Below are 17,829 nucleotides of genomic sequence, written 5' to 3' on the forward strand. Positions count from 1 at the left end.
GTGATTGTAATGTTTCTGATGAAACGTATTTTATGTTTGTTTGAAGCCAATCTATCTATATTCATGTAAAGTTTTTGGTTCGGATCGATAATTTTACAAATCACGCATGTTTCCGAATTTCTAAGATCGCAAGGGATTGACGATCGATGGATTGTGTACTTTACATCTTTGAAATATTTGTTATACTACTTATATTGAGTATCATTTATTTAATTTGATAAAGTATGTTACTACATATATTTAGTATTTTTCACAACAATATTTTCTGGGTTTCAGAATGCATGATCGTTTCTTAGATAATATTGTCAATAATATTGACTATATCTATTGGCAAAAATATACAATTTTTCTCGCAATTTTCATTCAGTAATATTTCTATTTGTGTTTGGAAAAGCTTCTCCTTGAATTTCTTTTGTGACTCGTGATAAAAAAGTTGAATGCTATTTTATTTTTTTGTAAGGCGCCACTCTCCAAACTGTTTGCATTATAAAGATGTTACCAGAGATTGAAGTATATTTAAATTAGAATATCGGTTTGTTTTTACTGAGAAAAAAGATTAATTTTTTATTTCCACAACACTGTATTAAAATTACTTCATTACATAAATTTTGTTGTGTAGATTGTGAGATCAAATGCTTACACGTTTTTACGTCCGTAGTTTTAAAGTTCAGTACGTATAAAAGTATAATATGTATCAACTGTACGTGGTTTTCATAAAAACTGTATCAAAACTGCCATGAGCCACCAAGATAAAAATTATTTTACACGATTTTAAAGCTAAAAGTTTTATACATTTCATTTTTTTCAAACGATGTAAAAGAAATAAAATCTATATCGGGATTAATGTAATAATAGCTATTCCCTTAAAAAAAGGCGAAAATCTTTGGACATGAAACTGAGTTCAAGTGTCATCTTCTTCTCGTGAATCTAAATATTATGTACACACCGTGCAAATATTCGGAATAATCCGCTTAACTTATCAATGTAGCCACGCGTACAGTGTAGGTCTTCTTACCAGAAAAAAATCATCCCCCTACGCCTATGTTAGTTTATTGGGCAACTCTAGTGTCTCCATTTCGTTAAAGGAGACAACTGCATTTTAATAAAATCATTGAAGAGGTTTAAAAAATAAAAAATTGATAAAATATGTTTTGTCATAAACAACGTCATTCGTAAAAGTTCAGAGTGAATAGTTTAAACTAAAAATTTTTCTACTTAATGAAGGGACTTCTATATCATATACAAAATTTAAATAGATAAACAAGAAAAGATGGAGTCCGAATCAATTACATTGAATTTTATTTAAGTTGCAATTTCGTGGCTTGCATTAAAACCATTATTATTTTGATTGGGAACACTGAAATGAGAAAAATTACCTTAATCAAAACTGCTAACAGTGAACTTTTATTTTCAACAAAGTTTTACATCATACACTGCAACTTTGCTACAAGTATAAATAACTTTGCTACCAGCATAGGCAAAACCATTGATGTGCATTGTGGATTAATTAAAATGTGTGCTATCCCAAGTATAAGGACCTATGATAAATTTATTTACAGTGAAGTACTTCGTACACTCTCTCCGACAGACCTCATTAAAAGTGTTAATTAATCTACAGTTTCCTTTTATGCGCAATTCTTACATGCATCTGTACTTTGCGCTCAACTTAATTTTTTCAAAGAAATGCCCTACGTCACAATTTACTCCTACAGAGAAATGTACATACATCTCGAGCTTGCGTGGGCATCACTTGATTTTCCATTACGCAACCACTGCTGCTACTACTGTCTCTTGAGTAAATGAAAGACTACCGCAACTGCTAAATGGTACGTGTTCCTGCAGGACTCAAATTATCGTTTGAAAGTCCATTAGCGACAGTTGGTTGATTGTTTCAAGTTGTTTCGACGATTAAAGAGACATTGCATGGTTCTTTTTGTTATTGTCTCAAATTAATTTCCCTATCGTTTTAAACGTTCTAAGCGCATCAACATATTTATACGCGAGCTGTAGGAAATTGTATCTCTCTCCTTTTTTTTTTTTTTTTTTTTTTTTTTTTTTTTTTTTTTTTTTTTTTTTTTTTTTTTTTTTTTTTTTAGTTAGCACTAGCGGTGAGACGTGTTCTTAAAAAAATTGTGGGGCTTCAAACAGGTGTCGACAGAAAGCGTCTTTCCGTAATCCCTTGAAATTACTTGGTAATACTCCTACTACATGATTAGATGAATATTTATTAAAAAATCACAACAAAAAATACAAGGAAAATCTACACTCAAATGAATTGTTTATTAAACATTACTTTTTAAACTAAACATTTTTTCCTACCTCCACAATTGATCAATACAGTATAGTAATTCATGTAAACGAAACTTGTTTTTTCTATACTCTTGCTGTTATTCTCGTTGTTGCTTTACACACCACTCAATCTTGCACCACAGTTATATACAATTTTTTCGTGAAGCAAAACAGACGGTGATTACATACAATCATTTAAAATGTGTAATTTACTACGAATATTTTTCACAGCAGTCTCGTTAAGTATAATCAAATTTTTATGATCATTCCACTGAGCTTGTAATATATTTATAGTTGTTATTGATTATTAATAGGACAATTTAATTCATTGAACTTTAACTGTACAATTAAAAAGACTTTTTTTAATGCCTACGATTTTGTATGATACTACAAAAATCATCCTATCGATTTTGCTATTGACCTGAAAAAGTTTGCAATTAATTTCTTGTTTAAATATGTGTCATAGTTACAATGACGTCAGTATCCAGCATTATTTTTAAAAAGCTGTAAATTTTTTATTATTTTTTTTTTTTGTAACTTAATTCAGTAGTGTAGCGTGAAAATTAAATTAAGTAGTTCACAAGAAAAGGTATTATTTTATTTTTTATTTTCCAAAGTCCGCCTCAGTTCAACCAAAAACTTGGAGAATTAAAATTGCTAGCTTCTGCAGTAACAAACAAGTTCTCAAGAAAAAAGAGTTTAATGAATGATCATTTGCAAGAGAGTTTTATGCTCTTTATTTTTATCTCCCTCGCTGTTTCTCGCTCTTTTTCATATCTTTCTTTTTGCTTTCCTTTAGAAAGAGAGATATAAATATCTTGAAAATCTATTTATAACATAATGACTGAGATTTTGAGAGGTATCTTGTAAAAAATTTCAAAAGCTTTAAAAAACTTGATATAAAATGTGGATGAATCCAGTTGTACGATGGACAAGAAAATTAGATGCTACCTCAGGTGTTACGCTTGGCGTGTATATCGCTGCTCAGGCTTTTTAGTGGCTCAGTTGACATTTTTTTTCGTTTTTCAATCCAACTGAGATCTTAATTACCTCACACAGCTGGTCGATAAGAAAAATGCTGCAAGCTCTCACTCTTAATTGGAACACAAATTATACTATTCAGTTTTACGTTCAGTTTAGATAATAAAAACCTAAAAAAAAGCTTCACAATACGACGTATAAATAAAAAACATAGGGCAAGGAGAAGTTTTTAGCCATCGTGTAAGCATACACGCGTCAGAATTTGTCCTGGTATTTCTATTAAATCCCTCCCCCAAATCGTAAATCACGCAGTCATCGACAGAACTCAACACGCTATTTCTTTGCAAGTTCTCTGGTACTTTCCATATACTTTTCATGGCTTAGTATTTCCGTTCGAAGTTTGTTTGTCATCTAACTTTTCTTCCTGCTGCTTCTGACATGTTTCTCTTACATCAGCAGTTGTAAGAAAAATCTTATCGTCACCACTTCTACGGTTATATTTTTTCCTCTTGAAAAATTAAATTTGGATTTTTTTTTTCACTACCCCACATGTATCCGAATACATTAAAACCAATGTAGACTAATAACGTGAGAGCTAATCTAGTTTCTGTAAGATTAAATTCAACCGCAATTCTACGCTCAGTATTGTGAAATGAATTGCAAAGGGTATATTATCATACATGTATGTATCTCCATGAGCATTAAATTTTTTGAGGGCAATTTAAACGTGCGAATTAAAATTTTAATATCCCAGCGCAATTTTTCATCATCGTTTTTCTGTGACTTTTAAAAGCGTAATTCAGCTTAAGAGAGAGTTTTATGTAATTATCCTTTGAGGTGAGCACACTTACTTTACTAATATGACTGGAATAAATGAAGAATATTATTAAAAATAATTTTTTTCAAGACATACACTTTAGTATAAGTAAGTTTTGATTACGCATACACATACGTAACAAATGAATTTAAGGAGGGATATATGACAGTAGTTTTTTTAAACGCGTCTGACCAAATATTGACTTCATCTACTGAACTTGTTCAAACATGGACATCACTGGAATTTTCTCGCACATTTGGTAATATGTAACCTTTGAGTTTGAGAATATTAGTCCTAATAGTGTACATAATCGGATGTACATGTTTATCAAATAATTAATTATTTTTACTAAAATTGTCTTGATACTTCTCAAATTCTTGTAATATCGTATAGATGGCTTGCCACGAGAATCTCATCTACATTTTTCATTTGAATTTCTATGATCATTTTTTGATGAGTCTTACTAACTTGTATGATTCTTAAACTTCGTTATCTTACTTAGTTTTAATGACAATTAAGTCACGTGTAAGAAGGATTTCAGGATCATCTCGTGTAGAAAGCCCTCTTTCGAATTCCCATGCTTTGTGATTAACTCAAAACAAATATCCATGCGAACACAAAACCTTGCGATATAGGACTCATAAAACGCAGCGAGGAGTACACGGTAAGCAGATATTTCGTACAATATCGGTGTCAACAGAGGATCCTGATTGCAAAATCGACCAAGGCGAGGATAGTGCAGCAAAATATAGCGATGCTGTAGATGCAAAAACTCGCTCGCGGGATGGATTGATACGGGCTAAACATATACATGCAACAGCCCGTGGCTGAAGGCTTGAACTGTCAAGTAACGGCCGTATCGCGTGGGCAAGCAAACGCACACGCGCGTGTACAGTACGTCAGGCGGCAATTTTCGCACGTTTCGCCATTCAATCAACCAGCTATTTCACGGGAACGGCGAGCTGTTGTATGAGGTGAATAAGCCTGATGGTTTTTTTTTTTTTTTTTTTTTTTTTTTCGCCCGTGGGTGCGTGCCAATTCAACAGCGTGTATCCGCTTGCAGGGCCACTACAGCCCAGTAGGATGTTCTACTTCAAGTCCCACTCGCTTTTGCTTGTTCTTTTCCACCTTCTTTTGTTCGTACTGTAGGTTTCTACGACGTACGTAGCTTCATATTTTTCAGCTTTGGTGACATACCCATGAGGCTTTGACTGTCTTTTGAACAGTCGAAGGTTCGTAGGTATGAGTATCTCATCAAGTGCTGTGGAATTTCAATTATTGGAATTGAAAAATTAGAATTTGGTCTCAGGTCAGTCAAAGTCGTACAAATGAGTACGAAAATTCCTAAGTTGGGAACTGAAATGTTGACCCTTGAATTATCATCCTGGAAAAAAATCGATCAATTCAATATTGTGATTGATTACCAAGCATTGACAGGAATAGGGTCTTTTCATCCACTCGATTGAATACACATTATTTTTCGATGAATACTTCGATGAATAAGCATAAGTTGGCATATTAATGTACATCCATCGACTATTTTGGTCGAAAATAGAAACCTTTTCTAACTCTATTTGAAAGCATAAGGTATTGGTTGTGCAACGATATTAGGATAGAAGTGGTTCAAGGTTTCCCCGAACATTAAAAATAGAAAACTCTCACTTCGGTGCTTTTTATTTTGAGAAAAAATATTTAAAAGAATTTTTCCATGAATTTAACAAAAAAAAAAAAAAAAAATGCTGCAATGTCCCACATCATGTAAGCTGTATAGCAAAGGGAATTTTCTTTTAAATATGAATTTATAAATGTGTGTACACGGATTCGTATATACTAAATAGTATTTATTGGTGGTTACAAACTGGTCATTGGATAAAGCAACAAAATACGTCATACATACATTTCATGTTGAACTGTTTATAAATATAAGTTTTGATTCATAATGATTCATTGATGTTATGGATCGTATGGATTGTAATGTAGCATAAAAATTGAAGAGAAATCTTCCTGAAAGTACGGTAGAGTTTCATACGAAACTGCAAGCAATTCAAGGGCACTCCTGACGGACACTTGAAACTTTAGTCTTCGTACGTCACACTTGACGGTACTTAAAGTTATTTTTCCACTCTAAGATTTCAAAATTTCCAGAATAAAAATACCATGGAATTGATATTTATAAAAAAAAATTAAACATGAAATTGAATGAAATTTTGGCACATTTATACAATTTTCTTCAAATCCACAATAGAGTCTACTTGGTATATTTAATAAAATCTCGTGCTAGTACATTTCAGGTCTATCATACAGAGTCTATTGTTCCGTTGTAATGTTAAATTATTTGTTACTAGGACAAGAAAGAGAAGTTGAAAAAGAAATTGTTGTGCTACTTATTCTACTGATTAAAACCATTACCGCTCGATGGAAAGAGTAGGTGGGTATCATTGACATATCAGTTAAGAACTCTCGCTGGAGCGTAGTAACTGGGTCAGAAAATTAATTCACGCCTCTTCATTTACTCAATCATCCGGAAAATTCGGACAGGTGCCGAATGCAAGATAATTTATCTTTCATCATTATATCCACAGAATCCATGAACTACCTGAAAGGTACAGATCGAAAAAAAAAAAAAAAAGCGTTATGAAAGAGCGAGAAATTTAAAGGCTTTTGCACAGTTGCTGTTCACTTTTTCATCACGTGCATTTATAACATACATCAACATCCAAGCGGAAAAAGTTGCTCTCACGCTCTCTCCTTTGAAACGTAATTCAATTTGCACTGCTTGCAAAGTGAATTTATTCTTCCAGACGGTGAAGAAAGTGAAGTAAACGCATTTTATTTTTTTACCTTTTATTCAACCGAATCAGCTTCAGAAGTGAAATTCGTCAGAGATGCTTTTGACACGATAAGTGCACTTACTTAACTTTTCATGTCGCATAAAAATTCAATTATCGAATTTTGAATCCCATTGAATGTAAAATAAAAGAAATAAAAAAATTTAGTTAAAAAACACATGAGACAATAGTAAATTTATGGATACTGAGATAGGGTAATGGAGATTTAGTCCAAAGTCCAGCCAATCGATCATCCAATGGCAGGTGTAGTTGTTCCCCTGATCCGTCCTGGGGCCTTGCTAATCTCTCAAAAGGCTTGTTGTATCAAAAGCAATGGCATTACGCTTGCAATGCTAATGTGTAGACAGGCTATACAGCTCTCAACTCGTATCATTACTTACACCATAGCTCTTACAAGCGGGAAATATCGATCGATCTATTATCCGTCGTATAATACGTTGGATACTGCACGTGGCAGGCTCAAGCAAGTGTACGTATGTGCATACGCCCTCGGGCGGATCCGATCAATCCATCGGATCGAGAGTTGCCGATCTCGCTTTGATCGGTTAACGAGAGCCTTTCAGTTTCAAGTGTATAATACACCCCGCGTTATCTGTTACTCGGTACTGACATTCACCGTTGCTTCGTTGGATATTCACGTGCTCGATGTCATCAGTTTGATACAAGTGTCTAACAAATACGTTGCATACGTAAAGTATTTGCACAAATTATGGGAGAAAATCGATAAAGGGTATTGTACGCTTCGTAAGGACATTTTTTTTCTTCCTGCTCGAACTTTATATTTAACTCGTGTCAGTTAGATAACAAGATGTTTGTAGAAGCAACAACTTGGTCATTAAATATTGCATATACTTACCTACTTTTTATCTTTTTCTTTGAAACTGTTTATTGAAAGGTTTTGATAAGATGCTGGTGTTGATGGTAATGCTGTTTCTTGGGTCCACTCAGGGAGTTGTGGTTCTAATGAATCGTGCCAACAATTGACTGTCTATACAGAAAATCGAGTATACAGATAGTTAGGTGAAAGACTACGACAATACACAGCATCTTGGATCTCTTCAACACTGACTAGCGCCCAACGGACTCGATTTTAAAACAACGAGGGGGAAAACGCCTTACTTTAAAGAGCAAACATTTTTCTTTTTTCCTCTCTATACGGTGACGCGTCACAGAAAAGTCATCGGCAAATGTACCTGCGACAGCTTGGTTGACAGAAAATTATCAAAATCAAACTTTTCGTTCACGCGAGACAGAAATTTTCCTACGAGCGCTGTGTCAACACGACATCGCTTCCCCTTTCCTTCCCCTACAGCCACCTCAAATGAATGAAAGACGTCATTTACGCTGGATTCTAGGAATCAAGCTCGGGACGGCCGAGGGTGGGGATGATATTGAACGTAGCGGAGGGGGGCAGATCGCTTATCTAAAAGCTAGAAATGTACGTCGAGGAATGAAAAAAGAAAAAAAAATGAGGCGAAGAGGGGGGTCTGAGTGTATACGTGTTGGAAGCACACTCGCGTCGATGCGAACTGTTGCGGCTGGTGGTGATATCGGTGGTGTGACCAGCGGCATATTAAGAGGAAAAGGGGAGGGAGCTGTATCGATTTCACGCACACAGTTAGTCGCGCCTCCCATTCATACTCACCTGTTTTCGCGACAACACGCTATATGTACTCTTACAACCAGACCCGCGCGCGCTTGCGCGTTTCACTGCGAACGTGTGTATGAGGCCCGTGTTTTCTCGCGTTTAGGTGTATATATATACGTATGCGTATGTTTTCTATATTTGGACGTTGAGCGAAAGAAGGAGCCGGTATGCAAATTACGATAAGCTTCTCACGCCACAGGTTGTGCTGCCCCGCGAGCGACGGTCGATGAGCTCTTCTATATTTGGAACGACGCCACTCGCGCCTCCCCTTGTATATTCTCATTATTGTGATTATCCTAATCCTGATCGAGTTTGTACCTACGGGTCTGGGGCGGAGTTCTCCGTCACGCGTTTTTTTTTTTTTTTTTTTTTTTCTTTTTTCGTTTACGTTACCAGAGGGGTGGTGCGACCCCCAGATGAGATTTGATCTTCGTTCTTGAACCAATGCGAGATTGGTAAGGAGCTCCGAGATTGCTCGGGTACGAGCGTTTTTACGGGCTTGGGGTTGTTCCGGCTACATTTATACATATTTATGTAACAATCTACGTTTTCTCGGATATAAATAGGCATTTGTCAAAACTGATGATGGTTGGGGTTCAAGGGAAAAGGCCGACCAGATGCCTAAACATTTTTCGGAGCGGAAGGAATGGTACATCGTGTATGTAATTCTTGCTTTTAGAATATTTTACTGCATTACATTGGGAGATAATGTTTCCTTGAACCCAACGCTGACGTAGGATGATGATGCGGCTAATCGATTTGACAACTTTAACGAAAGTAAAAATAGGGGTGTTTTTTTTTAACCATAGATACATGATGACGTACTCATTTGTTTGACCCTTACACCGAGGGCATTCGCTGAAATAAGAAATATTGGTGTCGCTTTTTCTCTCGTCTTGAATAACTAATTTGGATCCAGTTTTGAGCAAAAATATCGATTGTTGAGCAGCGATGGATGACGATAGAAGGAGAGCTATTCGTGTCATGTTACAAAGATATAATGCGAACGGAGTCTCAGGGTGGAAATGAGCTTTACTGAATCATTCCCAATCAAATTAGACTGAAAGTGTTGATGCGTAGCCTCTGGAAAGTGAATTTTGTTGAAAATCCTGAAATACTATTCCAAGGAGCTCGAGCGCAACAAGTTGTCAGGATATGTAATTAGTTTCGAAATTTTTAAGCTTCAAGCTACATATTATTTTCAAAAGGTACTGCACAGATAAGCCGTGTAATTAATATTTGAGAGGATCTATGAAAATTTGCCAAAACTTTTTAAAGGACGTTAATGCCAAAGGAAAAATCGAGTCTCATTTTGTTTAGCTAAAACATGGTGAATAATTTTTACTTTAAAATCTTAAATTTTAAGTTCCTTTTCCTCAAGATTTCCCTAATTTTATTTATAAAACAATAATGAAAATAAAATTTTAGCTTTTCGGTGATTATGTGATTAAGTATGTAACAATAAAATAATACAGTAAAAAAAAATCTAATTAACACTCGCACAATAAAATTATACCAACAAAGTTAGAAGAATAGCCAACTCCAAATAAAGGTGATATTAAGGGAAAAGATAGAAATACTCACAGCATAATTGAATAAGCCCAATGTCTATAGTGTTTTATACGCCAAAAATATCTGAATAACCCAGTTAGGCCTTTGACGTGCGTAACTGTTACGCATTAAGGGAGTCTAAGGGTGGAATAGCCACGACTATTTTTAGGTAAAATACAGAATCTTTTGTAAAATAAGTTTCTGCTTGAATAAACTTCAATTTCTTCAATTTTTATATAATACCATTTTTAATGGAGTAAATTTATTTTACATCAAATACCAGAGATATTTTTTAAGATTTATAAAACTAGCGTCAGAATAACCTTTTGAGAAAAGAGTGTAAGGTTTCAAATTAATTTTAAAACAGGGGGCTTAAATGACCAAAAAGAATAAAATTCCAAAATTTCGTTTTCTTTCACAATTCAATAACTAATTTGATTACCCGTATCTTTCATAAAAATTCAAGAGAAGAAGATTTTTCCAGATAACATACTTTTAAAGATTTTTAAAAAAATTATGAGATATCTCAAGAATAAGTTTAGTTTACAAATTTTCAGTGAGACTCAATAATTCTTTATTCTCCAGTACTGACAACAGTTGGTTCAATGTATTCAGAGTAGGTGCTCAAATAAAAAACGACTTTTGATCGATTACTTTTACATTAAATATAAAAGTTGTAAAATACGTTATGTCCAGCACAACCTACAGTAGAAAGACAACGACACGTACATAATACATTTAATTGCACATATATATGTAAGAATAGTACTGATGTGCGATCTTTGAATGACGTGTACAGTAGCATAAATATTTTAATTTGTTTGCCATGGCATACCTACGTCATATTCAACACTCTAACTTTCAGGTAAAACGAATACATATTTATCTATTCTCCAGCACGTAATCCAAAATTCTCTAATACATCTTACATGTTCATCATACAAAAAGCATTTAGTTGGGATATAATTATTAATGATAATTTTCTCGCCAATAATCAAACTTCGTATCCGAAGCATCAACCAGATACCACAAAACTATTTTCACTTCCTTACAGTGTGCATTATCATTGAATCAGTGTGCATTATCATGCACAATCGTTGAATTTACTCTTTGTATTTGGTGGAGTTAATATAAAGTGTTACTCTAGTTAGTTTGCTTACCCAATGGTTCATGTATTTCGTTATCCAATTCGATTTTGTTTTTTCACAAATGGAACTCATGGAGATCAAAGTAGTCACTCTTACATAGTCTGTGATGCATTGAATTCTTTAAAATCCGGCAAGTTTGCACTTTTTTGTTAGCTAATAGTTCTATTTATTGTTGGACACACCTTTAGAACAATAACTCTTAAGAGTCTCTACTGTAGTTTCTTCGATATTTTGTCATGAGGAAATGTATACCTAAAAATTTACATTCGAATCTGCAATCCAAACATTCGATACTCTCTTAGGAAGGAACTTTCTTTACTTTCAACATCCTCCACTTTATGTAGTTTTGTCAAATCTTGAAAAGAAAATCTGGAAGTAATATTATTATTTTACGTTCTCTTTTCTTTTCTTTTGTCTCTAAATTTATCTCTTATTTGCGTCTCTTGCAAATACAGAATTGAGTTATGTTCCCGAAAAAGGGGTAACCTCGACTCGTTTCATCTTTTTTCGTATGCGTCTCAGTATAAAGGCATGCGTACGTGCTTATCTGGTATCATCACTGCGCATGCCACTTGACTTTGACATTGGCTTACTTTATGTACTGTGTTAATCTCACTTTTTCTTTTAATCAACTTTTCCTTTTTTCCTTATTTTTCTTTTACCTTGGCTCCCGGGGGAATCGTCGTGTAGTGCGTATCACACGCTTCAAGCATATTTACAAGAACAAACAATGGCTATATATTTTTCCTAACATAGAGTCAGCAAGATGTTAATAAAATATCTTTATTGTCAAAATTAGACACGGGGATCTATCATTATAGTCAATTTAATACTTTTAAAAGTAATTACTTTACGTTAATTCATTAACTTAATGTCACAAGGTCGTTTACGACGTAAGCGATATACGTTGGGTAAGTGGTTGCGTGTATTTTTCTTACTGAACTTTATATTACGCGAGACATGGTTGATTATATGTGAAAAGTCGTACACCAATTACTGGTTTTTTTATTGAGAAAATATTTATTTCATATTTTATATACATCATTTGTTTGAATCTGAAACGTTGAAATCAGATCTGTCGAAATATTGGCAAAATATACGTGATTGTACAGTAGGGAAGGTCTGAGGTGATGGTTCTAATATTCTTTGAGTGTTAAAAATTATCTCTAGTTCTGAAGTAATACACTGATTATCATAGATTTTTTAAACGAAGGGTAAATAGAATTATTTGCCACACTATAATTTAACAATGACTTTACTCAGATTTAAAACATGAAATACTGATTTTCTCTCCATGCTTACCTGGTAAAAAAAATCCTTGCTAATGATCAATTATTATGTTATTAGTTTTGATAAATAACAAGTAAAAAATAGCAATTTGAGACGGGAGGTGGCAAAGAACAAAGAAATCGAAGAAGGATCTGAGCAAAGTTTGATTTTTGCAGAGTGTCCGGTGTCGGACGAAGGCATGGAGAGGTTTGCGTGCCCCACGGCGGACCGAATGGGCCGGTATCGCTGCATCGACGATCACGTGTTATGCGACGGCTTCATCGATTGCCCGCAAGGAGAGGACGAGGATAGGCAGGGCTGCATGTTCTACAAAACCGTGAGTATACGTACATACGTACCACACATCCTTTTACTCGTCTTATCGACTACTCCACCTGTGCCGTGTGTATTTATACCTTTATGTGATAGGGCTGTGCTTGCTCACTTGCTTGCTTTCGATAACAATTATCGCTATCTGTCTGGCTAGCCACTCCGATCATCGCTTCGGATTTCGAGATTGCGTGTTTCATCCGCACGTAACCTGTTACTTACCGTCGGCACTACTGAATTTGGGACAATTAACTGTCTGTTCTTGCTTTATTTCTCCGTGTATCTCTGATTTTTTTGGATGGTTTCAATTACTGGAGTTTTCGATTTTTTTTTTATCGGAGTTTTATCATCATAAGCTTCAGTTATACCAAATTTGACAAGAAATATTGAAAGGTACCAAGTGACTACGATGATTGGACATTAAAGTTTAGGATTGAGATGGTTTCTTTTATAAAGTACTTATATTGCTATCGTGAAAAACTTCATTTACGGTATAATCATCAATAAAAGTAAATCTTTTCAGTAGGTAATATTATTTTTAATATTATTAATAACATTATTTTTGTATAACTAGAAAATACTCTCGTATCATCGATTTCGTACAAAAAGTCCTGCCAAATAATTAGTACGAGTATTCAAGTGGAGGTATCTCGAGTCCCTTAAAATTTTACAATTTTTCATTGAACTCAAGATTATCTATTTCCTCCTTTAGAATTAGACTGTAAGATACTGCCATCTTTCTAAACTTTAACTTCACTACATTGTAGAAACGAGTTTTCCTGCAAGTATAGTGTCAGTCATTTGTTGGTTTTTGAAGGTAGTGTTATAATTTAGGATTGAATCTATAAAGGCGTTTATAACACAGTCACGTTTTACTTAAAAGCTCTCAAAGATACTAATAATAATAAAATGAATCAGTCGAGTTTTGCGGTATTCTTCACACTTTTTGGTTTCCCAAAATTTTTAGATTCAAAAGATCTGATTTGTAGAAATCGTAATATTATTTGAGTACTGGCGAAATGGAAGTAACTACGGAATAAACGTTTTGTATAGTTGTACACTCCTGACTCATAGAACTAACTTGAAATTGGTTCTATGAAAGCTAAAAACGACATTATACGTTCCCTGCCATAGACGTACATATGTCGACAAATTAATCGTTGATTCTTTATTACATTAAAAAAAAATTCAGATGGTAACACATCTAAAAAATTTTTATTATACTCTGGTATATAATTCGCAGCTTACAGTCTTTGATCATTTCCCCGTAAGTTTTGCTCAGAGCGTCATAATTTTTACGTATACTCGTTGGACTCATCTGCAAGGACTATCAACTCCCACTCGCTTTCCAGTTGCATTCAGCTCAGCTAAAAGTTTTCAAATCTAGTTTGTGGAGTGCACAGCGAACTAACGCGAGCAAATCCCAGCCTCCGTGCTATTGGTAAATCGCAAATTAGATTGCTAAAGTTCAATTTCAACTTCGATGGGAATTAGGAGTAAATTTTCATTTTTTTTTCTTTTACATTTTTTGTCACTGGATTTGCTACGTCATGTAATTGCGTCAGTTAATTTCTTAAAATATTCCTCGTTCCATACAAACTATGAACAGTTTGTTTTAACTACGATGAAATTTCTTTGACACTTTTGAAATACTCTGTTATAACAGTAATGCAATGTCTGACCATACTTAGGTTATACTACTTATTTTTATCATAATCCACAATTGCGTTCGTCTTTCTTGTTCCTTTTTCACACATTTTGTTTTATTACTTTGTTAATATCTTTCTAAGGGACAAAATTATTAAATCTTACTCTAACTATCTTCCTAAATACAAATAATTTTTTTTTTACTCATTGTAAAAGACAAGTATAAAATCCTTTCAATAGACAGGAATTATAATTAAATTTCCATTTTTTTTTTTTTTTTTTTTTTTTTTTTACACCTTTTGTCACTGGATTTGTAAACTACGATTAAATTTTCATGACACCTTTGAAATACTCCATTGTAACAGTAATGTAATGCAATGTCTGACCATACTTAGGTTGTACTACTTATTTTTTACTCTAATCTAAGATTGCGTTTGTTTTTTTTGTTCCTTTGACATACATTTTGTGTTATTACTTTCTTAATACCATTTTAAAGGAACAAAATAAAACCTCACACTAACTACCTTCCTAGATATAAATATAGTTATTTACGTTACAAGTGCGGAATAAAAGATTTCCAGCACGAGTTGTGATTGACGCGCACAAGTGACCGAAGTTGCTGGGAACGAGTGCCAGTTGAGCGCACGAGTGCGTAGCACGAGTGTGATCGCAGGGCACGAGTTACTGGCATCGGCCACGAGTGCGAGTCAATCACACAAGTACGGGAAATCGTCCGCACGAGTTACGTACAACATTTTTCGTAATATGTGTGAGGAAAATTGATATAAATAGTAGAATAAGTAATTCAAATAACGGTTTTGAAGCTTATGCACTTTGCATTATTCATCCGTATGAGTTGGATCCAATTAATATTAATAAAATAAATTTCTGAATTATTAAAAAATAGTTGAATAAAGAGTAAAAAATAATTAACTCACAAGATAGGTTGTGCGGGGTCCAGGGGCGGCAAATTTACAAAATAAATAAAATAATCGTTCTTCAAAAAAAAAATCATTTTTATTTTTTAAAAACTATATAAATAAACCTAATTTTATTACAATTTTACAATTTTATTTGAAAAATCTTGTGTTTCAACTGTTTAATTAAATAGAATACAATTTATAAGAGAAAATGGATGGCTACATGATTTGGCTCTTATCTCGTGTCAGTAACACAGCTTGCTGGTAGTATGAAAAGTCATTTCAAATAACGTATGATATTTCGTTAACTTTTTAGAAATTTTTGTAAAAATATTTTCCGGAGTGTGGAAAATGATTTTCCGCACACCGGAAAATAGTTTTCCACACACTTTTTTCATGATCAGTGTGGCAAATTTGATGTGCCGCACTAAAAATAGTGTTGAAAATACCTATTTTCCGCACACTATTACGAAAAAATCTTTTCCGCCCTCGTGTGATTTTGGGAGGCTGGTACTTCCTCGGGCAAAAAAGCAGTTTTCCGATACTCGTTCGAAAAGTCTCCTTTACGAACCTCGTTACGGACCTCGCCTTCGGCTCGGGCCGCAAACTTCTCAGTTCGCAAACAAAGACTTTTCAAACTCGTAGGAAAACTACTATTTTTACTCATTATAAGAGACAAATATGAAATCCTTCTAATCGACAGAAATTAGGATTAAATTTTCATTTTCATTTTTTTTTTTTTTTACATCTTTTGTTACTGGATTTGTAATGTATGTGATTGTGTCACATAATTTCTTCTAACATTCCTCGTTTTATATAAACTACATAAAGTTTGTACAAACTACGATGAAATTTTCTTGACACCTTTGAATTACTCTGTTGTAACAGTAATGCAAAGTCTGACCATACTTAGGTTGTACTACTTATTTTTAACCCTAATCCACGTTCGTTTGTCTTCTTTGTTCCATTGCCACACGTTTTGTGTTATTGCTTTGTTAATACCCATTTAAGAGACAAAATGAAATCTCACACTATCGACCTTCCTAGACATAACTAAAATCTTTGTTACTCATTGGTAGAGACAAATATGAAATCCTTTCAATCGACAGGAACCATCTCATCAACGAACGATTTTCCAACATTGGAACTTACGGAATGTATATAAATATAAATGATATGGAAATTACGGAAAAAGAAAAAGATAAGCTCGTATCATCAAACAGAACCAAACCACGCACACGCTTGTACTAAAAAAACCCTTTGCCATCGCATTGCACAGCCCAATCCACATCGCAGTCATCTCGATTTGGAAAACCAATACTTTTCACAGCAACGGCACTCGATAGGCTACATACTTACCAAAGCTAGCGTGAATACGCGTGGTCGGGCATACAAGCGCCGACTCCAAGCCTAACTCAATAAAAGAGAATCTCCACTGAACAATCAAATCCTCCGTGGCATTATTATTATTATTATTATTTTTTTCGTTCCCCTCTTGCTTCTCTGCACGATCCGTCTCTCTTTGCAACTCCCTCCCTCCCTCCCTCTCTCTCTCTCTTTTTCTTCCAGCAGCCCTATAAAAATCCCCCCTCGTACATGCACTTTCCCCATGCACCGTACTTCGCATTAGCTCTTTCCCGACCCTCCCTCCGCATCATCCGCGGCTTTTGCAACCCCAGCTTATTTCTTCCTCTCATTGTACAACGAAGCGGAATACCAGAGGGATCGGCTTCTACTAGTACCAACTCGTTTTTCCAATTACCCTCGGTCTTTGCACGCCACGTATCTCTTTTCTCTCCGCACCTAAGTAGACGCACTCGAGCGCTCTCGTGCAACGTGGTACAACTTGGTTCGCGACATCGATGAGAAACGCGCGCCCATCACGAAAAAATACCCACGCGTGTGTTCTTATATACTTTTCTGTTGCAGACAAAAGCGCACCTCGATGTACTGGCGGACGCTCTTCTGAGATGGGCGAGGGGTCGTCGCTAAGCCGCTGCATAAAGGAAACCACACGGACACACCTACACACACACACACACACACACACACATGCATACAAACCGATCCTAGTTTAAACAACGGGAACCGACGTACACGCCGATCTAGAGCTGGAACATCGCACGGGAGTGGAAGAGGAACATCGAGACGCTATTCTTGAATTTTAAACCTAATTGCCGTTAGCCCCGTATAGAAATGATTTTTTCCTATCCTCCGCCCCTACTCGATGATTTCTGTATAGCTTAGAACAAAAAAAGTGTCAATAGATGCAACCCCCCCCCCCTCAACCACCACCCCCCCGGAGACTCCGCCCCGCTCTTCCAATGCGTGCAAGCCGTTCTCATAGCGAGGGTTTCATTGTTCCCGTCACGATTCGCGC

The 17,829-nt window shown here is 35.0% G+C and overlaps 1 protein-coding gene across 2 annotated transcripts in view; it reads left to right on the top strand.

Annotated features, from left to right (window-relative positions):
• The window catches only part of jeb (low-density lipoprotein receptor domain-containing jelly belly protein), a 52,651-nt gene extending 35,158 nt beyond the window's left edge, over nucleotides 1-17,493 (top strand). For both annotated transcript variants that reach the window (XM_089591373.1, XM_014348580.3), the window contains exons 3-4: nucleotides 12,729-12,889; nucleotides 17,379-17,493. In XM_089591373.1, the coding sequence (XP_089447499.1) occupies nucleotides 12,729-12,889; nucleotides 17,379-17,441 (224 nt within the window). In that variant the 3' untranslated portion in view covers nucleotides 17,442-17,493. The remainder of the gene's footprint in view (nucleotides 1-12,728; nucleotides 12,890-17,378) is intronic.
• The last annotated feature ends 336 nt before the right edge of the window (nucleotides 17,494-17,829 follow it).

This window comes from Copidosoma floridanum, unplaced genomic scaffold, assembly GCF_036245765.1.
Source record: "Copidosoma floridanum isolate Cflo_tuat_1 unplaced genomic scaffold, Cflo_Japanese_pri ptg000013l, whole genome shotgun sequence".
Classification (NCBI taxonomy): domain Eukaryota; kingdom Metazoa; phylum Arthropoda; class Insecta; order Hymenoptera; family Encyrtidae; genus Copidosoma; species Copidosoma floridanum.